The 18,962-nt window shown below is 45.8% G+C and overlaps 2 protein-coding genes across 2 annotated transcripts in view; one reads left to right on the top strand and one right to left on the bottom strand.

Moving 5' to 3' along the window:
- Positions 1 to 18,962, top strand: part of LOC149912216 (rho GTPase-activating protein 32-like) — a 336,632-nt gene that overhangs the window by 119,757 nt on the left and 197,913 nt on the right. The window lies entirely within an intron of this gene.
- On the bottom strand, positions 16,371 to 18,462 carry LOC149912226 (maestro heat-like repeat-containing protein family member 2B). Its single transcript, XM_090130722.1, has 6 exons — positions 18,382 to 18,462; positions 18,085 to 18,208; positions 17,780 to 17,883; positions 17,170 to 17,322; positions 16,756 to 16,910; positions 16,371 to 16,612 (listed from the first exon to the last, which is right to left on the bottom strand). Exons 1-6 carry the CDS (start codon positions 18,460 to 18,462, stop codon positions 16,561 to 16,563), a joined length of 669 nt encoding a protein of 222 aa, XP_089986848.1. The 3' UTR covers positions 16,371 to 16,560.

Raw genomic sequence — 18,962 nt, 5'->3', positions numbered from 1 at the left:
TTCCTAAGAATAGTGACAAAAAAAGATATGATAAGGGGTACTTAAAGCACAGCATCTGTAATCAGATCAGACTCCTGCACTGTGAAGACTTCCATGAGTATTCCTGCAGAGTGCATCACTTAGTCTCTCTTTAGCCTTGTGTTCATGGTTTTCCTGTAAGAGCTTGTCTAAACACTGCCTATAATCGTGGTTATGCTAGAAGCATTTGGATTTCTTGATCCTTACTGTGATTTCAATAACAAATGCAGATGTTTTTTTTTAGGGACAGCTTTCAATTTCTCAACTGAAATTTCAATATTGCATTAGGTGTTGACAACCACGGGGCTGCAGTACAGAGAATTACACGAAGATTAATTTCTCCATCTCCATGCTCCTAGACATCTATGGTTACAGTGATGTAGTTATATACAAAGTTGCAAGATACCAAAGCTAGAATAACCTCTTGGTGCAGCAGGATGTCTGGAGCCCAAGTGCAGAGTCTCAGTGTTGCAAAGCCTTGAAGAGGTGCACCGTATGTGCTGGGGCTGATGACACAGACACTGGAGCAAGGCCAGTGTGATGTTAGAAACTTGACCAGCAGCTGATCTGTTGTCAGCCATTTCTGGACACAAACGGGATCTGGTCGACTTAGGACATGACCTTTGGGCTGGAGAGCAACTCCCCGAGGAATCACACAGCCACTGCAGACCGTTGGCAAGAACCCCATACCAAAACAGCTCATCTGCAATCAGTTTTTAATCTGTGCAGCAGTGAGTGGAACAGGCGCAAGCTCTCTGGAATTGCAGGAATGTTCACAAGTGGAATGTACATCACCTGTGTGCTCCAGCTCTTCTGTGTGCATGCTAGGAGCAGTGATCCCCCTGCACCCAGGGCTGCAGTAAAGTCCTGTGAGCTTTCTAACCTGCCAACCAGCAGCCCAGGCTGCCCAGAGCCACATCCAGCCTGGCCTTGGATGCCTGCAGGGATGGGGCATCCACAGCCTCCCTGGGCAACCTGTTCCAGTGCCTCACCACCCTCTGGCTGAAAAACTTCCTCCTCACATCCAACCTAAACCTCAACACCCCCCGTCTCAGTTTAAAGCCATTCCCCACTTGTCCCATCACTGTCCACCCTCCAAAACAAAACACCTCGGCTGTTCAACACTGAAAGAGCAAAATAACCCACAGCTCTTACTTCCACTGTATGCATTTAATTCCAAATTAAGGTCACAGGTTAATTACTCATGTGATCCTTCCTGACAGAAGAACTACTCGTAGTGATGTGTAGGAGTAAGGAACTGTTTGAAAAGGTCATGGACATATTAGAACTTGCAGCATTTATCTTAATAGATGCCTACATTGCAAAGCATTTTGTAAAACACACGTTACAAGTACTGTGCATTGGATTACACTATATCAAACTCTAAGTAACAATACAGGTTGCTTTTAAATCTACACTTACATGTTTTCTTCTAACTCCTTGATAAAATTCCTTACTACCTTCAGTTTTATAGCCAAAGCAGTGTTTGAGCTGGTAATGTACTCTTGAACAGCACTGCTGCCTTCAGCATTTGTATGTTTAGATCTGAAAAGAGAATTTGGTCATTATTTCACGATGAGAGAATCCTATATGACAAAACAGAATTACAAAAATCTGACAATACTGTAAAATGCCAGCGTAAGAATGTGGCTTTGATTTTTTTTTTTTTCTTTTTTTTTTTTTTAAATGGTGAGTGTACCATTAATTCAAGACAAGAATTTTGTTTGTAAGTCGATCTCTATAACTGTTCTTGGCATCATTCTGTAGGATGAACTAGATACATGGAATTTGGCACTGGCTCCCCAGGGCAGTGGTTTGGCACTGAGCTGACAAAGGCCAAAGAGCATTTGCACAATGCTCTCAGACACAGGGCTTGACCCATAGGAGGTCCGGTGTGGAACCAGGAGGTGGAATACATGATCCTCGAGGTCCCTTCCAAATACAGATATTCCATGATCCTCTAATACTTATATTCCCAAGGTCTGTACGCAGTGCTCAGGTGCTTAATTGAAAGGTTCCATGAAACAGTGAGGTATCTATGTCCCTTTACCACTCAGTTATTCAATTTGCCACGTGGATCTTTTATCCAGTCACATTAAAAAACCCCTCAAAGTATTTCCTTCAGTCTTCCATTCTGATAGAGCTTTCTGGAGCAAATAAAGAGTTGCAACTCAGAATGTCCACACCTCCCTTCCTGCACCCTGCATACTTTTTTCATTGTACTGTGATTACGTACCATTCTATTGTCACCCTCATTCTTTCATTATCTAGGCAGTTTAATGCCATTAAATTTTCCAGCAACAGATGCCCACAAGTACAGCCAGCCTGCACTTATTTCCAATACTTATCTTTGTCCTGATGTCCTTGTAGGAGGTGGGACATTTCTCCATCTCAGCAGAAGAGGGCAGGAGGGGTCCAAGGTGAGGGCACGCTCTCCTCTGTTTTTCTGGCACTCAAAGACAAAGGGAACAAGAAAACCAGATGTGTTTCCCTGCCCATGGCAAACACCAGCCTTTCCATCCTTACAGTCCTTCCTGCCATCAGCAGAGACATTTTGCTTTCTTGTGCCACTTCATCCCTTTAGCATCTGGCATTCTAACAAAAAAGTACTTACAAGGAATTTTAATATTTTCATATTAAATGTCAGATTTAGAACCTTATATTTACCAAATATTTAAAACGTTCAACCCAGTGAGAAGTGAATTGATGTTGTATTTAGCATTCAGATAAGAACTTGTAAAGGAAGTAAAAAGTGCTGCTTTCATAAACTATAGTCTCATTGTCAAGCCTTGCGCTGTCTCAGCAGATTATTACAGAATGTTCATTCAAGCAGGAATTAAGAGATGCGTCTGAATTGATAACAACAGCGAGTAATTAAGAAAGCTTGACTGCAGTCTGCTTGAGGATTCCAGTCTGAAGTGTGTTCCACCTGATGACAACTGGGAATGTCTTTCTCTCACCATTAGAACCATTGCAACTCTGACTAAACACATAGCTAATCACCACTGAAAACTAACTACATGTTGATTAACATTCAGAGAGATTGTGCAGGTGTCCTTTTAGGAACTGGCCTCCAGTATGCTAAGAGGGATGGATGTGGGGACATTAGGATAACGTGCCCTCTGCCTTTTAAGACAGCCCCAGCAGAGCAGGTCAGCAGGCTGAAGAGCTGAGTGGGTCACCAGGGCTCAGAGACTTCACTCGGCCATCTGCAAGTTGAGGGCCTTCAGCCCAAGCTGCCCTTTTCCATGCAGGCAAGGAGGCCAAGAGAAGGTGGATCGGCACGGTTCTGGTGCAGACAGGGGCTGCAGTGTGAGCAGGCCTACACAGACAAGGCTGTGCCCACACAGAGTGACAGCAGCTTTCGCTGTGAGCAGATTCCCAGGGGGCCTGAGCCATGGCAGTTCTTGATGGCAGCATGTTCCAATCAGCCCTGGAAGTCTTCTCTGGACGTCTGTCGCATTCTGGAATCCACACTGAGGACGCAGTCGCTGTGTCAGAGCAGCTGGCAGAGTCACGGGGAACCGTGACGTAGTTGGCCCAGGGAGCAACAACAAGGCCTGCACTGCTCAGCCAGCCCAGGCCAAAGGGGAGCACGAGAGAGAGCAGAGGAGAGAGGGGGGGAAAGAGGGCCAGGAAGGAAAGGCCTGTGCCTGAATGGACGTGTAGCAGCAGCTGCTGACAGCAAACTCGGTGATGGCAGGGGCACAGCAGAGCAGTGCAATGCTGGCAGCTTCCTGTGTCTTTCACACAGGCACTGCAGACATGGCCAGCACTGGGAGATCAGCAGAACTGCTGCACACGTCTGCCAGCCCAGGCCAGAGGAGTGCAGAACAGTGAGCTGCTGCTGAGGGGAGAGAGGATGGCCTGAGAGCTGACCTGAGAGGCAGGGCTGGCTGTGTGACAGCAGCCTCTGTGTCCTCCTCCTGTGTCTGTGAGGGCCAGAGGGCCAGAAGAGAACATGCCCAGACAATGAAGCCCTGCTGTCCTCTGCTGCTCAGCTGGAGAGATGTTCCGCCTTCCTGAAGGACGCTGATCCAAAGGGAAGGAATCAAAGGAAGTCCAGGCTGGCTGTCCTTGTGGGCATCAGCTGCTGGCAGCTGCCTCTGTGCTGCCATGGGCAGGGCACAGCACACACAGTGTTTGCAGTTCCCTGTGTGACACTGGCCCTGGTGACCTGACAGCCATAGGGAGACAAGAGAAAGAGCTGCCTCCCTCTGCCAGATGAGGCAAAGGGGAGAATCCCAGAATCACAGCATGGCCCGGGTTGGAAAGGAGCTCAAGGTTCATGAATCTCCAACCCTTGGCTCTCCAAGGGTGCACAGGGGGCTTTGTTCTCCCTGTGGTGCAGCTTCAGTGCCAACTCACAGCTGAGCTGGTTGGCACACTGTGACAGCCTGCCGCTCTGAAGCTCTTGGGGCAGTGCTCAGTTCTTTCTGAAGTACTCTGGAAAATGCTGCTTCTCCTTCAAGTCAATGTCTGTTTCCAGGCAGACGTCTTTTTCTCCTTTGTACACATAAACAGTATCTTGGTAACTCCCTGGCACAGTGCTCAGAAGTGATACTTCTGGAAGCACGTCAGAGAAAAGTGGCCTTGTCCCAGTGGACGTTCAGAGCAGATGAGAACAAGTCTTGGTTGACGGCTTTCTTCTGCTTCTGGAACTGCACAGGCAGGTTGTGTGTTGTCATACTTTATGCCAGAGTGCCAAACTGAAGCAGTTTCTGCCACTTCTTTTTTTCATACTTGTCACTCTTTGCTATTTCTGAGACCTTAACTTAGTCATTTTTAATGCGCTCTCATCTAAACTACTGAGTCCTCCAGTGTCAGTGTTGTATGAATCAGGACTGTGGGATTTCATCAGTGAAAGGATTCTGCTCTAATGACTGTCATTCTAAAGCTGATCTTGTTTCTACCGCATCAGGCTTGCATGAAGCATCTTTGATCAACAGAGAAATCAGAAAAATGGCTTTTCCTATTGCAGTTTCCTTTTAACTAGTGATGAAAGCTGTCAGTTTATTTTTGGCACCAGAAATCCTGGGATGCAACCAGGTTAGATAAGAAGTGAAACTGAGTGCACAGTAAAGGAACACAGATGAGATAGCATCACACAGCTCTGGAAAAGATGTTCCAGCTCTGTGTCTACCTACACCTTCAGGAGATGAAAAGTACTGGCTTACTGAGGTGTCCTGGGTTGCAGGCTCTGTTAATCTCCATTTCTGGAAGAGCTGCTTGCAATAAATACCTTGTAAGGTGAATGAGCTTGATAGAAGTAGGGTGTGAAAGAGATGGATTTGCTGTTTCCCGGAAGGTGCAGGAGAATTGCTGTGCCTACAGTCAGTAAACAAGGCAGAAATCACTGTGTTCCTCAGAATGAAAAACAAAAGAATAAAAATCTTTTTGTGAGTGACAGCACGCCTGAATGAAGCACAAATCTAAACATTTAAAATAAGGGCTAGTGTCAAAGGGACTTGCAGTATTTCTCGTGAGGAAATATTTGATGCTTCTTTAGGAAAGTCATCATAACAAAAGTGTACTGATGTCTTTGCTGAGGATTTCCTTGGTTCCAGCCTGAAGGTGTGCGCAGGCATGAGCAGGCAGTGCTGAGCTGCAGGTGAGTGCCTGTGTCCCACAGCAGGAAACCCGTGGATGTCTTCAGGGGTTTGAAATGGGCAGAGCAGTAAAACCTGCACGCTTTCACTGAAATTGTCCTCTGCTTTATTTTGTAATCTTAGTTTCACCAATGCTTTCCAATATTATTTTCGTATGAATGCAGATACGTGGGATAGGATTTAAAGTTTTTATGGTGCTGCTGTATAATTTTCTGTAGTCATCATAAGCCAATATAAAAAATAAATGGTAATCAGGCAATCTATTAACAACCTGTGGCACGTGTCAAAACAATGAAATTCCTTGCAGGAAGACAATATTGCCATATAATAATGTCGCTATCCAAAACTGTTAATTATACTTGATGAGCTGGAGATAATCCTGAAATGCAGGACTTTGATCTTAGCCAAGAATAATAAAACTTATTATCATTCTTAAATTGGCAGCTGCTTTAAAAAGCCTGTGTCTTATTTCCCTTTTAGTAACACTGGCTAAATCAGAGAAAGTGATAAAAGTATTTCATGATTGCAGCTTAGGGATTCTTTCCCACTTGACCAGAAGTAATCTATGTCCAAAAATGTCGGTAAATACTTTTTCTATATTCCTTGGCCAGATGTATTGATATTTGAGATGAATGGCAAAAACATTTTGCGTACATAGATAAGCAATGCAAATTCGCTGGATTGTTTTAGAGAAAAAAGCTCCGGTTATCAGATCGTTTCCATGCAGAAATAAGATTTACAGAAAAATTCTCATTATTATTATTCATGCATGAATAAGTTCAAAAAAGAGATGTGGGGGATGTTGTTTCAATTCCAGGTGATAGTAGGAAGGACTGTCAAGATGGAAAGGCTAGTGTCTGCAAAGGGCAAAGGAACACTTCTGGTTTTCATTTTCCCTTTGTCTTTGAGTGCAAGAGGCCATGAGGAGAGTGTGCCCTAAACTGGGACCTTTTTTGAACATTGCAGCTGAGATGGAGAAGTGTTCAATCTTCTAGAAGGACTTCAGGACAAAGATATGTAATGAAAATAAGTCCAGGCTGGCTGTCCTTCTGGGCATCAGCTGCTGACATCTGCATAGTTGTTGATATAGGAATGGCAGAACAGGTGGAAACTTGCATATCCTTGTGTGACACAAGCACTGGTGAATTCAAAGCCAGACGGGTATAATAGAAAGAGCATCACATCCCTGCCAGATTAGGCAAAGGTGAGTGGGATGTTGATTCAATTAGTTCTGATGTCAGGAAGGACTGTAAGGATGGAAAGGCTGGTGTTTGCCATGGGCAGGGAAACACATCCGGTTTTCATTTTGTCTTAATCTTTCAGTGCTAGATAAATAGAGGAGTGTGTGCCCTCACCTTGGACCCCTCCTGCCCTCTTCTGCTGAGATGGAGAAATGTTCCAGCTTGTAGAAGGACATCAGGACAAAGATATGTAATGAAAATAAGTGCAGGCTGGCTGTCCTTGTGGGCATCAGCTGCTGGCATCTGCATTGCTGCTGCCATGAGCATGGCACAGCAGGTAAAAGATTGCTTTTCCTTGTGTGACACAGGAGCTCTTGACTTGAAAGCTAGAGGGATGTAATAGAAAGAGCTGCAACCTCTGCCAGACATGGCAAAGGTGAGTGGGATGTTGTTTCCATTGCTGCTGATGTCAGGGAGGACTGCAAGTAAGGAAAGTCTAGTGTATGCCCTGGGCAGGGAAACACATCTGGTTTTCATCTTCTCTTTCTCTTTGTGTGCCAGAAAAAAAGGAGAGTGTGCCCTCACCTTGGACCCCTCCTGCCCTCTTCTGCTGAGATGGAGAAATGTTCCAGCTTGTAGAAGGACATCAGGACAAAGATATGTAATGAAAATAAGTGCAGGCTGGCTGTCCTTGTGGGCATCAGCTGCTGGCATCTGCATTGCTGCTGCCATGAGCATGGCACAGGAGGTAAAAGATTGCTTTTCCTTGTGTGACACAGGAGCTCTTGACTTGAAACCTAGAGGGATGCAATAGAAAGAGCTGCAACCTCTGCCAGACATGGCAAAGGTGAGTGGGATGTTGTTTCCATTGCTGCTGATGTCAGGAAGGACTGCAAGTAAGGAAAGTCTAGTGTATGCCCTGGGCAGGGAAACACATCTGGTTTTCATCTTCTCTTTCTCTTTGTGTGCCAGAAAAAGAGGAGAGTGTGCCTTCAACTTGGACCCCTCCTGCCCTCCTGTGCTGAGATGGTGAAATATCCAAGCTTCTAGAAGGACATCAGGACAAAGATATGTAATGAAAATAAGTGCAGGCTGGCTGTCCTTGTGGGCATCAGCTGCTGACATTTGCATTGCTGCTGCCATGAGCATGGCAAAGCAGGTAAAAGATTGCTTTTCCTTGTGTGACACAGGAGCTCTTGACTTGAAAGCTAGAGGGATGCAATAGAAAGAGCTTCAACCTCTGCCAGACATGGCAAAGGTGCGTGGGATGTTGTTTCAATTAGTGCTGATGTCAGGAGGACTGTAAGGATGGAAAGGCTGGTGTTTGCCCTGGGCAGGGAAACACATCTGGTTTTCATCTTCTCTTTCTTTTTGAGTGCCAGATAAACAGGGGAGACTGTGCCCTCACCTTGGAACTCTCCTGCCCTCTTCTGCTGAGATGGAGAAATGTTCCAGCTTGTAGAAGGACATCAGGACAAAGATATGTAATGGAAATAAGTCCAGGCTGGCTGTCCTTGTGGGCATCAGCTGCTGGCATCTGCATTGCTGCTGCCATGAGCATGGCACAGCAGGTAAAAGATTGCTTTTCCTTGTGTGACACAGGAGCTCTTGACTTGACAGCTAGAGGGATGCAATAGAAAGAGCTGCAACCTCTGCCAGACATGGCAAAGGTGAGAGGGATGTTGTTTCAATTAGTGCTGATGTCAGGAAGGACTGTAAGGATGGAAAGGCTGGTGTTTGCCATGGGCAGGGAAACACATCTGGTTTTCATCTTTTCTTTCTCTTTGTGTGCCAGAAAAAAAGGAGAGTGTGCCCTAACCTTGGACCCCTCCTGCCCTCTTCTGCTGAGATGGAGAAATGTTCCAGCTTGTAGAAGGACATCAGGACAAAGATATGTAATGAAAATAAGTGCAGGCTGGCTGTCCTTGTGGGCATCAGCTGCTGGCATCTGCATTGCTGCTGGCATGAGCATGGCACAGCAGGTAAAAGATTGCTTTTCCTTGAGTGACACAGGTTCTGTTGACTTGAAAGCAAGAGGGATGCAATAGACAGTGGTGCAACCTCTGCCAGACATGGAAAAGGTTGAGTGGGATTTTGTTTCAGTTGCTGCTGATGGCAGGAAGGACTGTAAGGATGGAACGGCTGGTGTTTGCCATGGGCAGGGAAACACAGCTGGTTTTCATCTTCTCTTTCTCTTTGTGTGCCAGAAAAAGAGGACAGTGTGCCCTCAACTTGGAACCCTCCTGCCCTCTTCTGCTGAGATGGAGAAATGTTCCAGCTTCTAGAAGGACATCAGGACAAAGATATGTAATGAAAATAAGTGCAGGCTGGCTGTCCTTGTGGGCATCAGCTGCTGGCATCTGCATTGCTGCTGCCATGAGCATGGCAAAGCAGGTAAAAGATTGCTTTTCCTTGTGTGACACAGGAGCTCTTGACTTGACAGCTAGAGGGATGCAATAGAAAGAGCTGCAACCTCTGCCAGACATGGCAAAGGTGAGAAGGATGTTGTTTCAATTATTGCTGATGTCAGGAAGGACTGTAAGGATGGAAAGGCTGGTGTTTGCCCTGGGCAGGGAAACACATCTGGTTTTCATCTTCTCTTTCTCTTTGTGTGACAGAAAAAGAGGAGTGTGTGCCCTCACCTTGGACCCCTCCTGCCCTCTTCTGCTCAGAGGGAGAAATGTTCCAGCTTGTATAAGGACATCAGGACAAAGATATGTAATGAAAATAAGTCCAGGCTGGCTGTCCTTGTGGGCATCAGCTGCTGACATCTGCATTGGTGTTGCCATGAGCATGGCACAGCAGGTAAAAGATTGCTTTTCCTTGTGTGACACAGGAGCTCTTGAGTTGAAAGCTAGAGGGATGCAATAGGAAGAGCTGCAACCTCTTCAGCAGCTTGAAGTAGAAAGAAAGAGAGCTCTGACACTGATGACTCAAAGCCAGCAAATACTCCGAATTTCAAAGCCAGCGTAATTTGAAAACTGTGATGAAATCATAGGAGTATGTTTAGCAAAAAGCACTGTGATTACCTCTTTCTTGACAGTCTGCTGCTTCATGGATACTTGATTGATATTATGTGCATTCATTGCAGTACATAGTTTGAGCAAATGAGTTTCAAAGTACAAAGCTAAATGTTTTCATAATTCAGTATTTTAGGATGAACATAGTGCAGGTGTGACCTAGAAAATCAGTTCTCTGGAAACATAGTCCATTTCTTTTGTTACATTTTGGCTTATTGAAGGATACAGGTAAGATTGCATGTTACAGTTATCACTGAAGCACATATTTTACATAAAATGTCTATTTAAGTTTAAAAAATATTTTCCTTTTTTTTTTTTTTTTCAATATTGAAAAGATATTATGGTGATTTGTTGATTCTGGGCTATCATTTATTCACACTTTTATGTACCTCTGACTGCAATTCCTGCATATATCAATTCTCTCTTTAGCAGCTTCATCTGCAGGAAAAAAAAATGGCAGCACAAGAGTTGTCCTATCTGCAAATTTTGCAAGGAGCAAAATTTGTAGAGCAAATTCTGAAAAACATTTCAATACAGTTTTCCTTGTGCGACATCTAATATTGCTAAAAGCAGTGTTTTGTTCCCATTTCTAGAGATTTACTTACAGTATCAGGGAACCATCAGCTGCACTTCCTATCTCTTGTAATTTTTGCTCCTTAATTGAAGTTGCTGTTACATGGCTTCTCCTGGAAGCTGTTGGCACTGTCTGTGGTCTCTACCAGCATCATGATTTGGAAGGTACGACATTTCTGGCTCGATGGAAAGAAAGTACATGTAGTAGATGTAGAAAGTCATGCTTCCATGTTCTGACAGCACTTGGTTACAGGACGGCAGCCCTTTGGCACTGTGCAGCTGGGTGTGATTTAGAAAGAAGTTTGCCGAGGCATCTCCAGACAGTGTGGGAAATTCAGTTCACAAAGGGCTTAGAAATGAAGGATGTATATTCCTGTGCCCTTTTTCTGTTGCTGTGCTTTTTCTTGGCAGTGTGAAAGTAGGAAACAGTAACGGAAGGAACAGAAACCTGCAGATGATGTTCTTGCAAACAAAGTACGCTCATGTTACTCTTGAGATTTTCTCCTTGCAGATCGCTGAGTAGAATTCAGGTGCTTATGCATGAATGGCTAGAACTATTTTAGATGCCTTGGGACACCTGAAACATTCAGAAGCCTGCAAACATGCCATGGATCCTACAGAAGATGTGCATCCTTGTGGAGAGAAAGTTACAGGCCACGAGAAAAGCTGGGGAGGCTTAATTGGTGTTAGATGTCCTGTGCTTATTTGAAAGATTCCTGTCTACACTGCGTCTCAGGTGAGTGTCCTGTGTCTGAAAGGAGAGGGCAAAGAGTAGAGAAGGGAGGTTCACATGGATGTGTTGGTAGAAATGTTCTGTAGATTGTAGGTAAGTTGGCTCTTATCTTCACCATCACTGTTAGTAAGAAAACTATTTTGCATTGTATAGCACTGTATGAGTGTGCCTTTCAGTGCATGGATTGTTCTTACCGTGTTTGCTCTGAGAACTTGCCCCTTGCCCTACAGCACTGGTGACGTGAAAGAGGGGAAGGTTGAGCTCATCACAGCACCAGTACTTTTTGTGAGAGCACTTATATAGTGTATGTTAGCCTCCAGAACTGCTGGATGTTCTTTCCCAGGTCAAGAGGTACTGCTTAAAATGGAGATTGCTCATGTTACCTGAAAGCAAGTAAACTGTGTTACAAATACTGATGAAATGATTTAATCTTCTTCATTCATACAAATACAATTAAACCACTTTTCTCTACTCTGCCCTCTAATCCTTACATTGACACAGAGTCAGTGGGACAGTTGTTATTCTGGGGTTTGCTATCTGATAGAACAAAAAAATAAAGCACTTATTCATTACAGAATGGTTTATGGTCAGTGAAGCTCTGACTACCTGTTCTCTTTAGCTGTACTGTATTCTCATGTCAGGAATGAGAAAATACAAACTTGTCCATTTCATCTCTCTTTTGGGAACAAAAAAAGTTGTAGCAATTTTTGTTTGGACACGTGCTAATTTTTCTTTATGATTTAGGACAGAATGGTTTGGAAATGGCTTTAACAGAGTGCTTTGGAAACTGTTCCCAGCTAATGAAAGCTATTAAGTAGCCAGATCTAGCTGAAGGAGGATGGCTTTGGTAACCTGTGTAGAGCAACATGCTGGTTTTGCTTTGCAGTATAATTAGCCTCTGGATGAGGCACTCTGCTTTTATTTTAAAAGTAAAATATATGTGTGGTTTATGAAAACCAAGCATCTGCCACAGAGACATTAAAATATGTACCCTAAAATATCTTCTGCTAATACACTGCTAAGTACATTAAACAAATTAACAACGATCCAAACGGACATTTTAACACTGAAATTATGGTTACCTGTCACTTAACTCATGTATCTTCCCATTAACTATACTTCTGATATACAAAAATATATCTTCCATGTTTCTGAATCATCTTTTCGTCTCCTGACCACAAGACTTGCTTCACTCCCAGAATGAGCAGATCTCATACATTTTTCCTCTTAATTGTATAGGATTGATTCCTCTTTATCATTGCTCAGTGATGTCTACCCTAGAAAAACAGAAGACCAGTTTGTCACCTGTCAGATGCTGGCAGAATAAGAGACACTGATTGATGGAACGATGACTTGAATCTCCCCACATATGCCGAAACTGCCTTAAATATTCTTTTGGCCGTGGTATTTACAGGAAAAAATGCTGGAATGTGGCAATAAAGGAAATGAATATGAAGGGCAGACTGACTTTTCTGCTGGTGGTTTTCGCTACACAAAAACTTAACTCCCAGGCGGTGACACCTTGTACTAATGAGAAGCACTGTTATCCAGTGTCTTTCTTAACAGCACATGAAGCTTACTTGAAGTTTCAGCTTTCTCTCCCCTACTAATAGAAACTAGAAAACACAACTAATGCATTTGATAATTAAACTGCCAAGTTACTTCATGGGAAACCGCTCACACCACTTCAGCTTGTGTTCAAATCAGCAACCGGCTGGAGAAACGTGGTGTCTTTTCATCATTCTGTTGTCAAAGGGCAAGCTTGGAAAACAAACTGAAACATGCATGCTGGCTTTCTGTCACTGAATAGGCGGTAGCAAAAAGTGAGTGCTGACACGGACTTAAAGATTGGAGATCCTGAAAGTGAGGGAGGCAAGTTTTCCTAAGATTTCATTAGAACTCTCTGATAAGGTAAGGCAAGGCTGCACTTACAGGCACTGAAATTGTTGAAAACAGAAATAATTTCTGTTGAGAGTCAGAGTTGTAGTTCATGGGAGGAACTACTCTTAAATCACCTCGTCTGAATGGAGTTTGATAGCTGGATAAGCTAATGGTGTGAATTAAGTTTCTGTCTGTACATTCCCTTTTATTTATTTGTTGATTTGTTTACTTTGCTTTTCAGGGAGGAAGAGGCAGTAGGACAAGACCAGCTGTTTTAACATCAGGCTGTGAAAAACAGCCACCAAATAATGCAATAAATTATTCCTCTTGTCCAGTGAGCAGCACTATGGAACCACCTTCAGTGAGAAAATAGAGATTCGTAAATACAGAACATTTCACAAGGATTGTATTAAGAAAACTTTGAAAATAATTTGTTTCAACTTCATTTAGAATAAAAAATGTGTGCATTTCTTATGCTGCATGTTGGTGGTAAACTTGAGACACACACAAAATGAACATACTTCTACATGTATAATAAGCCATGGTGCAAATGAGAAATCTTTTTTAAAAGAAATAGGTTGTTTTTCACTGAGGGCATTCTGAGTCTTCATTCTGGAAAACTATGGCTCTCATTTCAGTACGATTTTAATTGCAAAGTCTCTTTCAGCAGAAAAACAATGAACTGCTGGACAGGTAGATGAAGGTACGTGATTAATGGAGTTGTTACCTGGAAAGGGAAATATTCAGCCACATTAGAAGCCTAGCCTGTTTCTGTTTGCATATTTGGCTGCCTTAAAAAAAAGACATTAACCAGTACTGCTGTGTCAGTGGGGTTATGTCATATTGTGTGGGGACACCAGTGGTTCTTCCCTATATGATATTCTAAGGTTAAAAAGGAGAGGGAGAGAAAAAAAAAAATGAAAATAAAAAGAAATCAAAACCAAGTTGTTCATTTTTGCTGTTGTAGTGTTTCTTTTAGTGCATAAATCAAAACATAGTTTTATGATGCTTTAAGACATGCGACCTTTGTCTGTGAATAAAATGTATCGTAGAATCATAGAATCACAGGATAGCCTGGGTTGAAAGGAACAATGATCACACAGTTTCAACGCCCCTGCTGTGTGCAGGGCACCAAGCACTCAACCAGGCTGCCCAGAGCCACATCCAGCCTGGCCTCGAATACCTCCAGGGATGGGCATCCACAGCCTCCTTACTCTTCTCCAGTGTGAGAAATGCTATTGCTGGGCTACCTTGGAGTTTGTTCTGTGTCCTCACGATGTTCTAGTGAGGCCAAACATCTGCCAACCTGCCTAATTGAGTGTGGCTGACAGCTGCTTTTGCTTCTGGAAGTCTGTAAACCCACTGAATCTAACTAGGAGCACAGCGTAGTTGTGAGAGATGTGTGAACTTGCAGCCTAATTCCACCCTTAGCTGTGCAGCCCATCTGCCACTGCTGAGAGTGGCTTCTATTACTGTTGGTTCACATTTCGTGCTGTTGCCAAAATAATGCAAATTATTGTGTGAATATTTCCAGATTTGCTGCCAAGATAAGCAGAGCTAGCAGATAAATACCTCTTTGGCATCTGAGTTGCCAAGAGACATTGCTGAGCTTTGAACGAGCGTCAGCCACTCAGTGAGGAACCACCCACAGCTCCAACATGGACCAGATTCTCTCAGTGGTACTCATGTCTGACTGCACAACTGAGGAGCCTCCAAATTTAAGGCGTCTGCAGCAACTACATTTGAGTGTCTAAATGTAAGTGTCTGAATCTAGAGCTGAGCTACACAGCTTCGGGTCTGAAAGACTGTTAAAATTAAAGCCTGCCACCAAGCACTGTCTGCCAACATATTATCTGATGACACATTTTGTCATAGATGCTAGGGATGTGAGGAATTTAAGGGGGAAAAAGAGACGTGTAGATGTGTCCTAGTTTCATGAGAGACACATGCACTTAGACTGCTGAGGTAAACTTGTACAGTTCATAACTCAAGTAGTTTTTCAATTCTGAAGGCCACTCAGACTTTCAGACCCTTCAGTAAGGGTGATAGAGCACTGGAGCAGGTTGCCCAGAGAGGCTGTGGGGTCTCCTCTGGAGACATTACTCAAAACCTGCCTGGATGCGTTCCTGAGTGACCTAATCTAGGAGTTCTGCTAAGGCAGGGGATTGCACTCAATGAGCTTCCCAGGTTCCTTCAGCTATAAATAGGAAGACTGCTAAAAAAATACCCTTTTCACATCTCAGCCAGGATTCTCGCATTTATTTATTTTTAATAAATGATACAATCTTCTCTTTTCTCTTCTCTTCTCTTCTCTTCTCTTCTCTTCTCTTCTCTTCTCTTCTCTTCTCTTCTCTTCTCTTCTCTTCTCTTCTCTTCTCTTCTCTTCTCTTCTCTTCTCTTCTCTTCTCTTCTCTTCTCTCTTCTCTTCTCTTCTCTTCTCTTCTCTTCTCTTCTCTTCTCTTCTCTTCTCTTCTCTTCTCTTCTCTTCTCTTCTCTTCTCTTCTCTTCTCTTCTCCTCTTCTCCTCTCTTCTCCTCTCTTCTCCTCTCTTCTCCTCTCTTCTCCTCTCTTCTTTCTCCTCTCTTCTTTCTCCTCTCTTCTCCTCTCTTCTCCTTTCCCCTCCTTCCCTTTTTCCTTCCCTTTTCCTTTCCCTTTCTCCTTCTATTTTCCCTTCCCTTTTTCTTCTACTCCTCTCATTTTAATTTTTTTTTTCATTCCCTTTTTCCTTCCCTCCCTGTTTCCTCCTCATTCCCTCTCCTTTCCCTTTTCCCTCCTCTCCCTTCTCCTCCCCTTCTCTCTTTTCATTTTCTTTCCTCTCCTCTCTTCCCCTCCCCACTCCTCCCCTCTCCTCCCCTCTCCTCCCCTCTCCTCCCTTCTCCTCCTTTCTCTTCTCTTCTCTTCTCTTCTCCTCCTTTCTCTTCTCTTCTCTTCTCCTCCTTTCTCTTCTCTTCTCTTCTCTTCTCTTCTCTTCTCTTCTCTTCTCTTCTCTTCTCTTCTCTTCTCTTCTCTTCTCTTCTCTTCTCTTCTCTTCTCTTCTCTTCTCTTCTCTTCTCTTCTCTTCTCTTCTCTTCCTCTTTTTTCTCTCTTCTCTTTTTTCTCTTCTCTCCTCCATTCCCCTCCTTCCCTTTTTCCTTCCCTTTTTCCTTCCCTTTTTCCTCTCCTCTCCTCTCCTCTTCTCTTTTCTCTTCTCTCCTCCTTTCCCCTCCTTCTCTTTTTTCTTCCCTTTTTCCTTCCCTTTTTCCTTCCCATTTTCCTCTCCTCTCCTCTCCTCTCCTCTCCTCTCCTCTCCTCTCCTCTCCTCTCCTCTCCTCTCCTCTCCTCTCCTCTCCTCTCCTCTCCTCTCCTCTCCTCTCCTCTCCTCTCCTCTCCTCTCCTCTCCTCTCCTCTTCTCTTTTCTCTTCTCTCCTCCTTTCCCCTCCTTCCCTTTTTCCTTCCCTTTTTCCTCCCTTCTACTCCCCTTCTCTCCTTCTTCTCTGTTTTTCTTTTTTCTCTCCTTTCGTTTTCTCTTTTTTTTTTCGTTTCCTTTTCTTTTTCTTCCTTTTTCTTCTACTGGCTCCACCGTTGAAGGCAGAACTCTCTTATTCTCTTCCACGTCTCACTAGAAAATGGAGAGTCTCAAGTTGTGACTGAGTAATTTCCACCTCACACAGACTTTGAGAGGAAAAAAGAGAAGCTGCCTCCTCCCTGGATCCCTCTGGCAGAGGCAAGCTACAACTACAGCAAAGGCAGGAGTGCCAGTACCTGTCTGTGGGTCCAGGCGGCCGGGAGAAGTTGTTCATCACGGCCTCAGTGTGACAGCGGGTGAGGATGACCACCGCCTGGCACAGGAAGGGCACGAACGTGCTCTGCTGCGTAGATGACGCGCAGCTGCGCAGGATGTAGAGGATGGGTGGCACCTGGAAGAAGAAGGGGAGAAGGAAGGACTTGCTGCATCCTGGACTCTGCAGGGCCTGACCATGGACATTCAGCGCGTGAGCAGTGCCTGCTCCCTTGACATGCTGCAACGCCTAAGCCTAAATTTCAAACCAGCCCCCCTGTCCAAGCCCTGGCTCTGCGCTCAGGCTGTGCTGCTTTAGTACCAGAGGCAGACGGCACAGGGCATGGTGCAACAGCCAGAAACAAACCAAGACACGTGGAAGAAAGAAAGTCTCTTACGTTCCAACAGATGTCCTTCCCGTGCATCTGCAGAAAGGTGGTCACCCACTTCCCAGCAGCACGCACGCGCACTCCTGTGGCTTTCCGGATGGTCTCCTTGGTGGCCATCATGAAGTCGACGGTGCGTTCGACGGGGAAGTTTCTGCACACGATCTGCAGAGAGATGAGAAGCAGGAGAGATCCCATCACTGCTCTGCGCAGCTCTTCAGAGCACAAAGCAGGCTGGAGGGCATTCTTAGCTCAGTGGCTTGCCGGCCATTCACAACGCTCCTGCTGTCCGTACCCTGCTATTTACACGGAAGGCGGCTGAGCCTTCGCTCAGCTTCTGCACCCATGGTGTCTGCTGACATGCAAAGCCTACCTCCCAGCAGCCACAGTCACACATGCACGCAAGTGCACACACACACACAAACACACACATCATGGAGTCAGCCCCTTGCACTGCGTGCCTGAAGGCCAGCCATAGCTCAGAGCCTCCTGCTGCTTGCTGAGAACAGCGGTCTCAGGGCGACAGCTCATTTTGGAAACGGTGTGAAAGGCTGGGAGCAGCACAGAGTCGTGCAGAAGCCTCCGCACAGAGATCCCACCACCCCTTTCTGGGTCCACTTACCATGGCCATTTTGGACGTGGTCTGGAGCTGAGAGACAGTGCTGCAGGCATGCAGTCCCTCAGACAGGCTCCCGATGTCTCCTGGCTCCCTGTTGGCTGCTTTGGCTGGAAAGAGCCCAGGGAGAAAAGGGAAGTCATGCTTCTGGAAATGGAACCGCTCTCCACGGGGCAGAGACAGAGGACAGGGTGGGGACGAGAAGAGAGCTGTGCACGGTGCCTCTCCCTCCTGTAAACAGGGCCCAGCCCGTGGGGCTCTGGCAGTGCTACGGAGGAGGGCAGAGGGCTGGTGCAACCTGCTCTGCTCACCTTGGATTCGGAGAAGGGAGCTCAGACAGGAGGCAGCCAACTGGCGGGATGCGGGCATGGGGTCGCACGTCAGAGGCGCCAGCAATCCCACCAGGGAGCCAAAGTGCTCGCAGGCATCTGCTCTCTGCAGGGGTGAGAGGCAGGAAGAAAGCTGTAGGCAGCCCCGGCTCTCCCTGGCTTCTCCGCCTGTGCCTTCCTCACGCCGTGGCACAGCATGCACAGCTGGGCGGAGCTCGCCTTCCAGCTCAGGGGCTCTGGGGAGGGAGCAGGGGGCATGCGGTGGGGCTCTTTACTCACTCGAAGCTCTTCGCAAACAGCCAGCAGCTGGGAGCAGGTCTGCAGGGCCCTCTTGCGCTCCCACACGTTCTCTGAAACCATGCATTTCTGCAGAACCTGGGGTAGAGCATCTGTCTCACTGAGGAGTCTTTGCTTTCCCTCCTGCCGCCCCTCTCCCTGTCCCTCCTTCCCCAGCACTTTCCCCCAAGGCTGCCCTGTGGCTCCACGTGGCCTCCAGCCTCACTGAGCACCGGCACTGCTGCCCCCGCTCTCTGCAGTCATCCTGCCTGCCAACCCGGGAGCTTTTCCTCGGCTGTGGCCTGCCAGGGGCTGGCTCCTGCCTTTCCCCTGCAGGGCCCATCGCTCTGCCCATTTCTGAGCTCGCAGTGAGCTGGCACGTCAGCAGGAGATTGCTCCCCTCTGATCAGCCTCTCAGTCCCCAGATCTGCCCCCACTGCCGACAGGCACCATGCTTTCTCCCTTGCCCCACACATACTCACATGCACTATGTTCTGAAAGAAGCCGCCGCTGGGCTCTGTCTGGAGCAGAACCGCCATGAGCCGGCCCAGAGCTTTCAGGGACGTTTGCTGAAGCTGAAAGCA

The sequence above is a fragment of the Phasianus colchicus genome, chromosome Z (genome assembly GCF_987193195.1).
Source record: "Phasianus colchicus chromosome Z, bPhaCol1.hap1.1, whole genome shotgun sequence".
Classification (NCBI taxonomy): domain Eukaryota; kingdom Metazoa; phylum Chordata; class Aves; order Galliformes; family Phasianidae; genus Phasianus; species Phasianus colchicus.
Note: the sequence above shows the minus strand (reverse complement) of the source record. Positions and strands in the feature narration are given on the sequence as shown.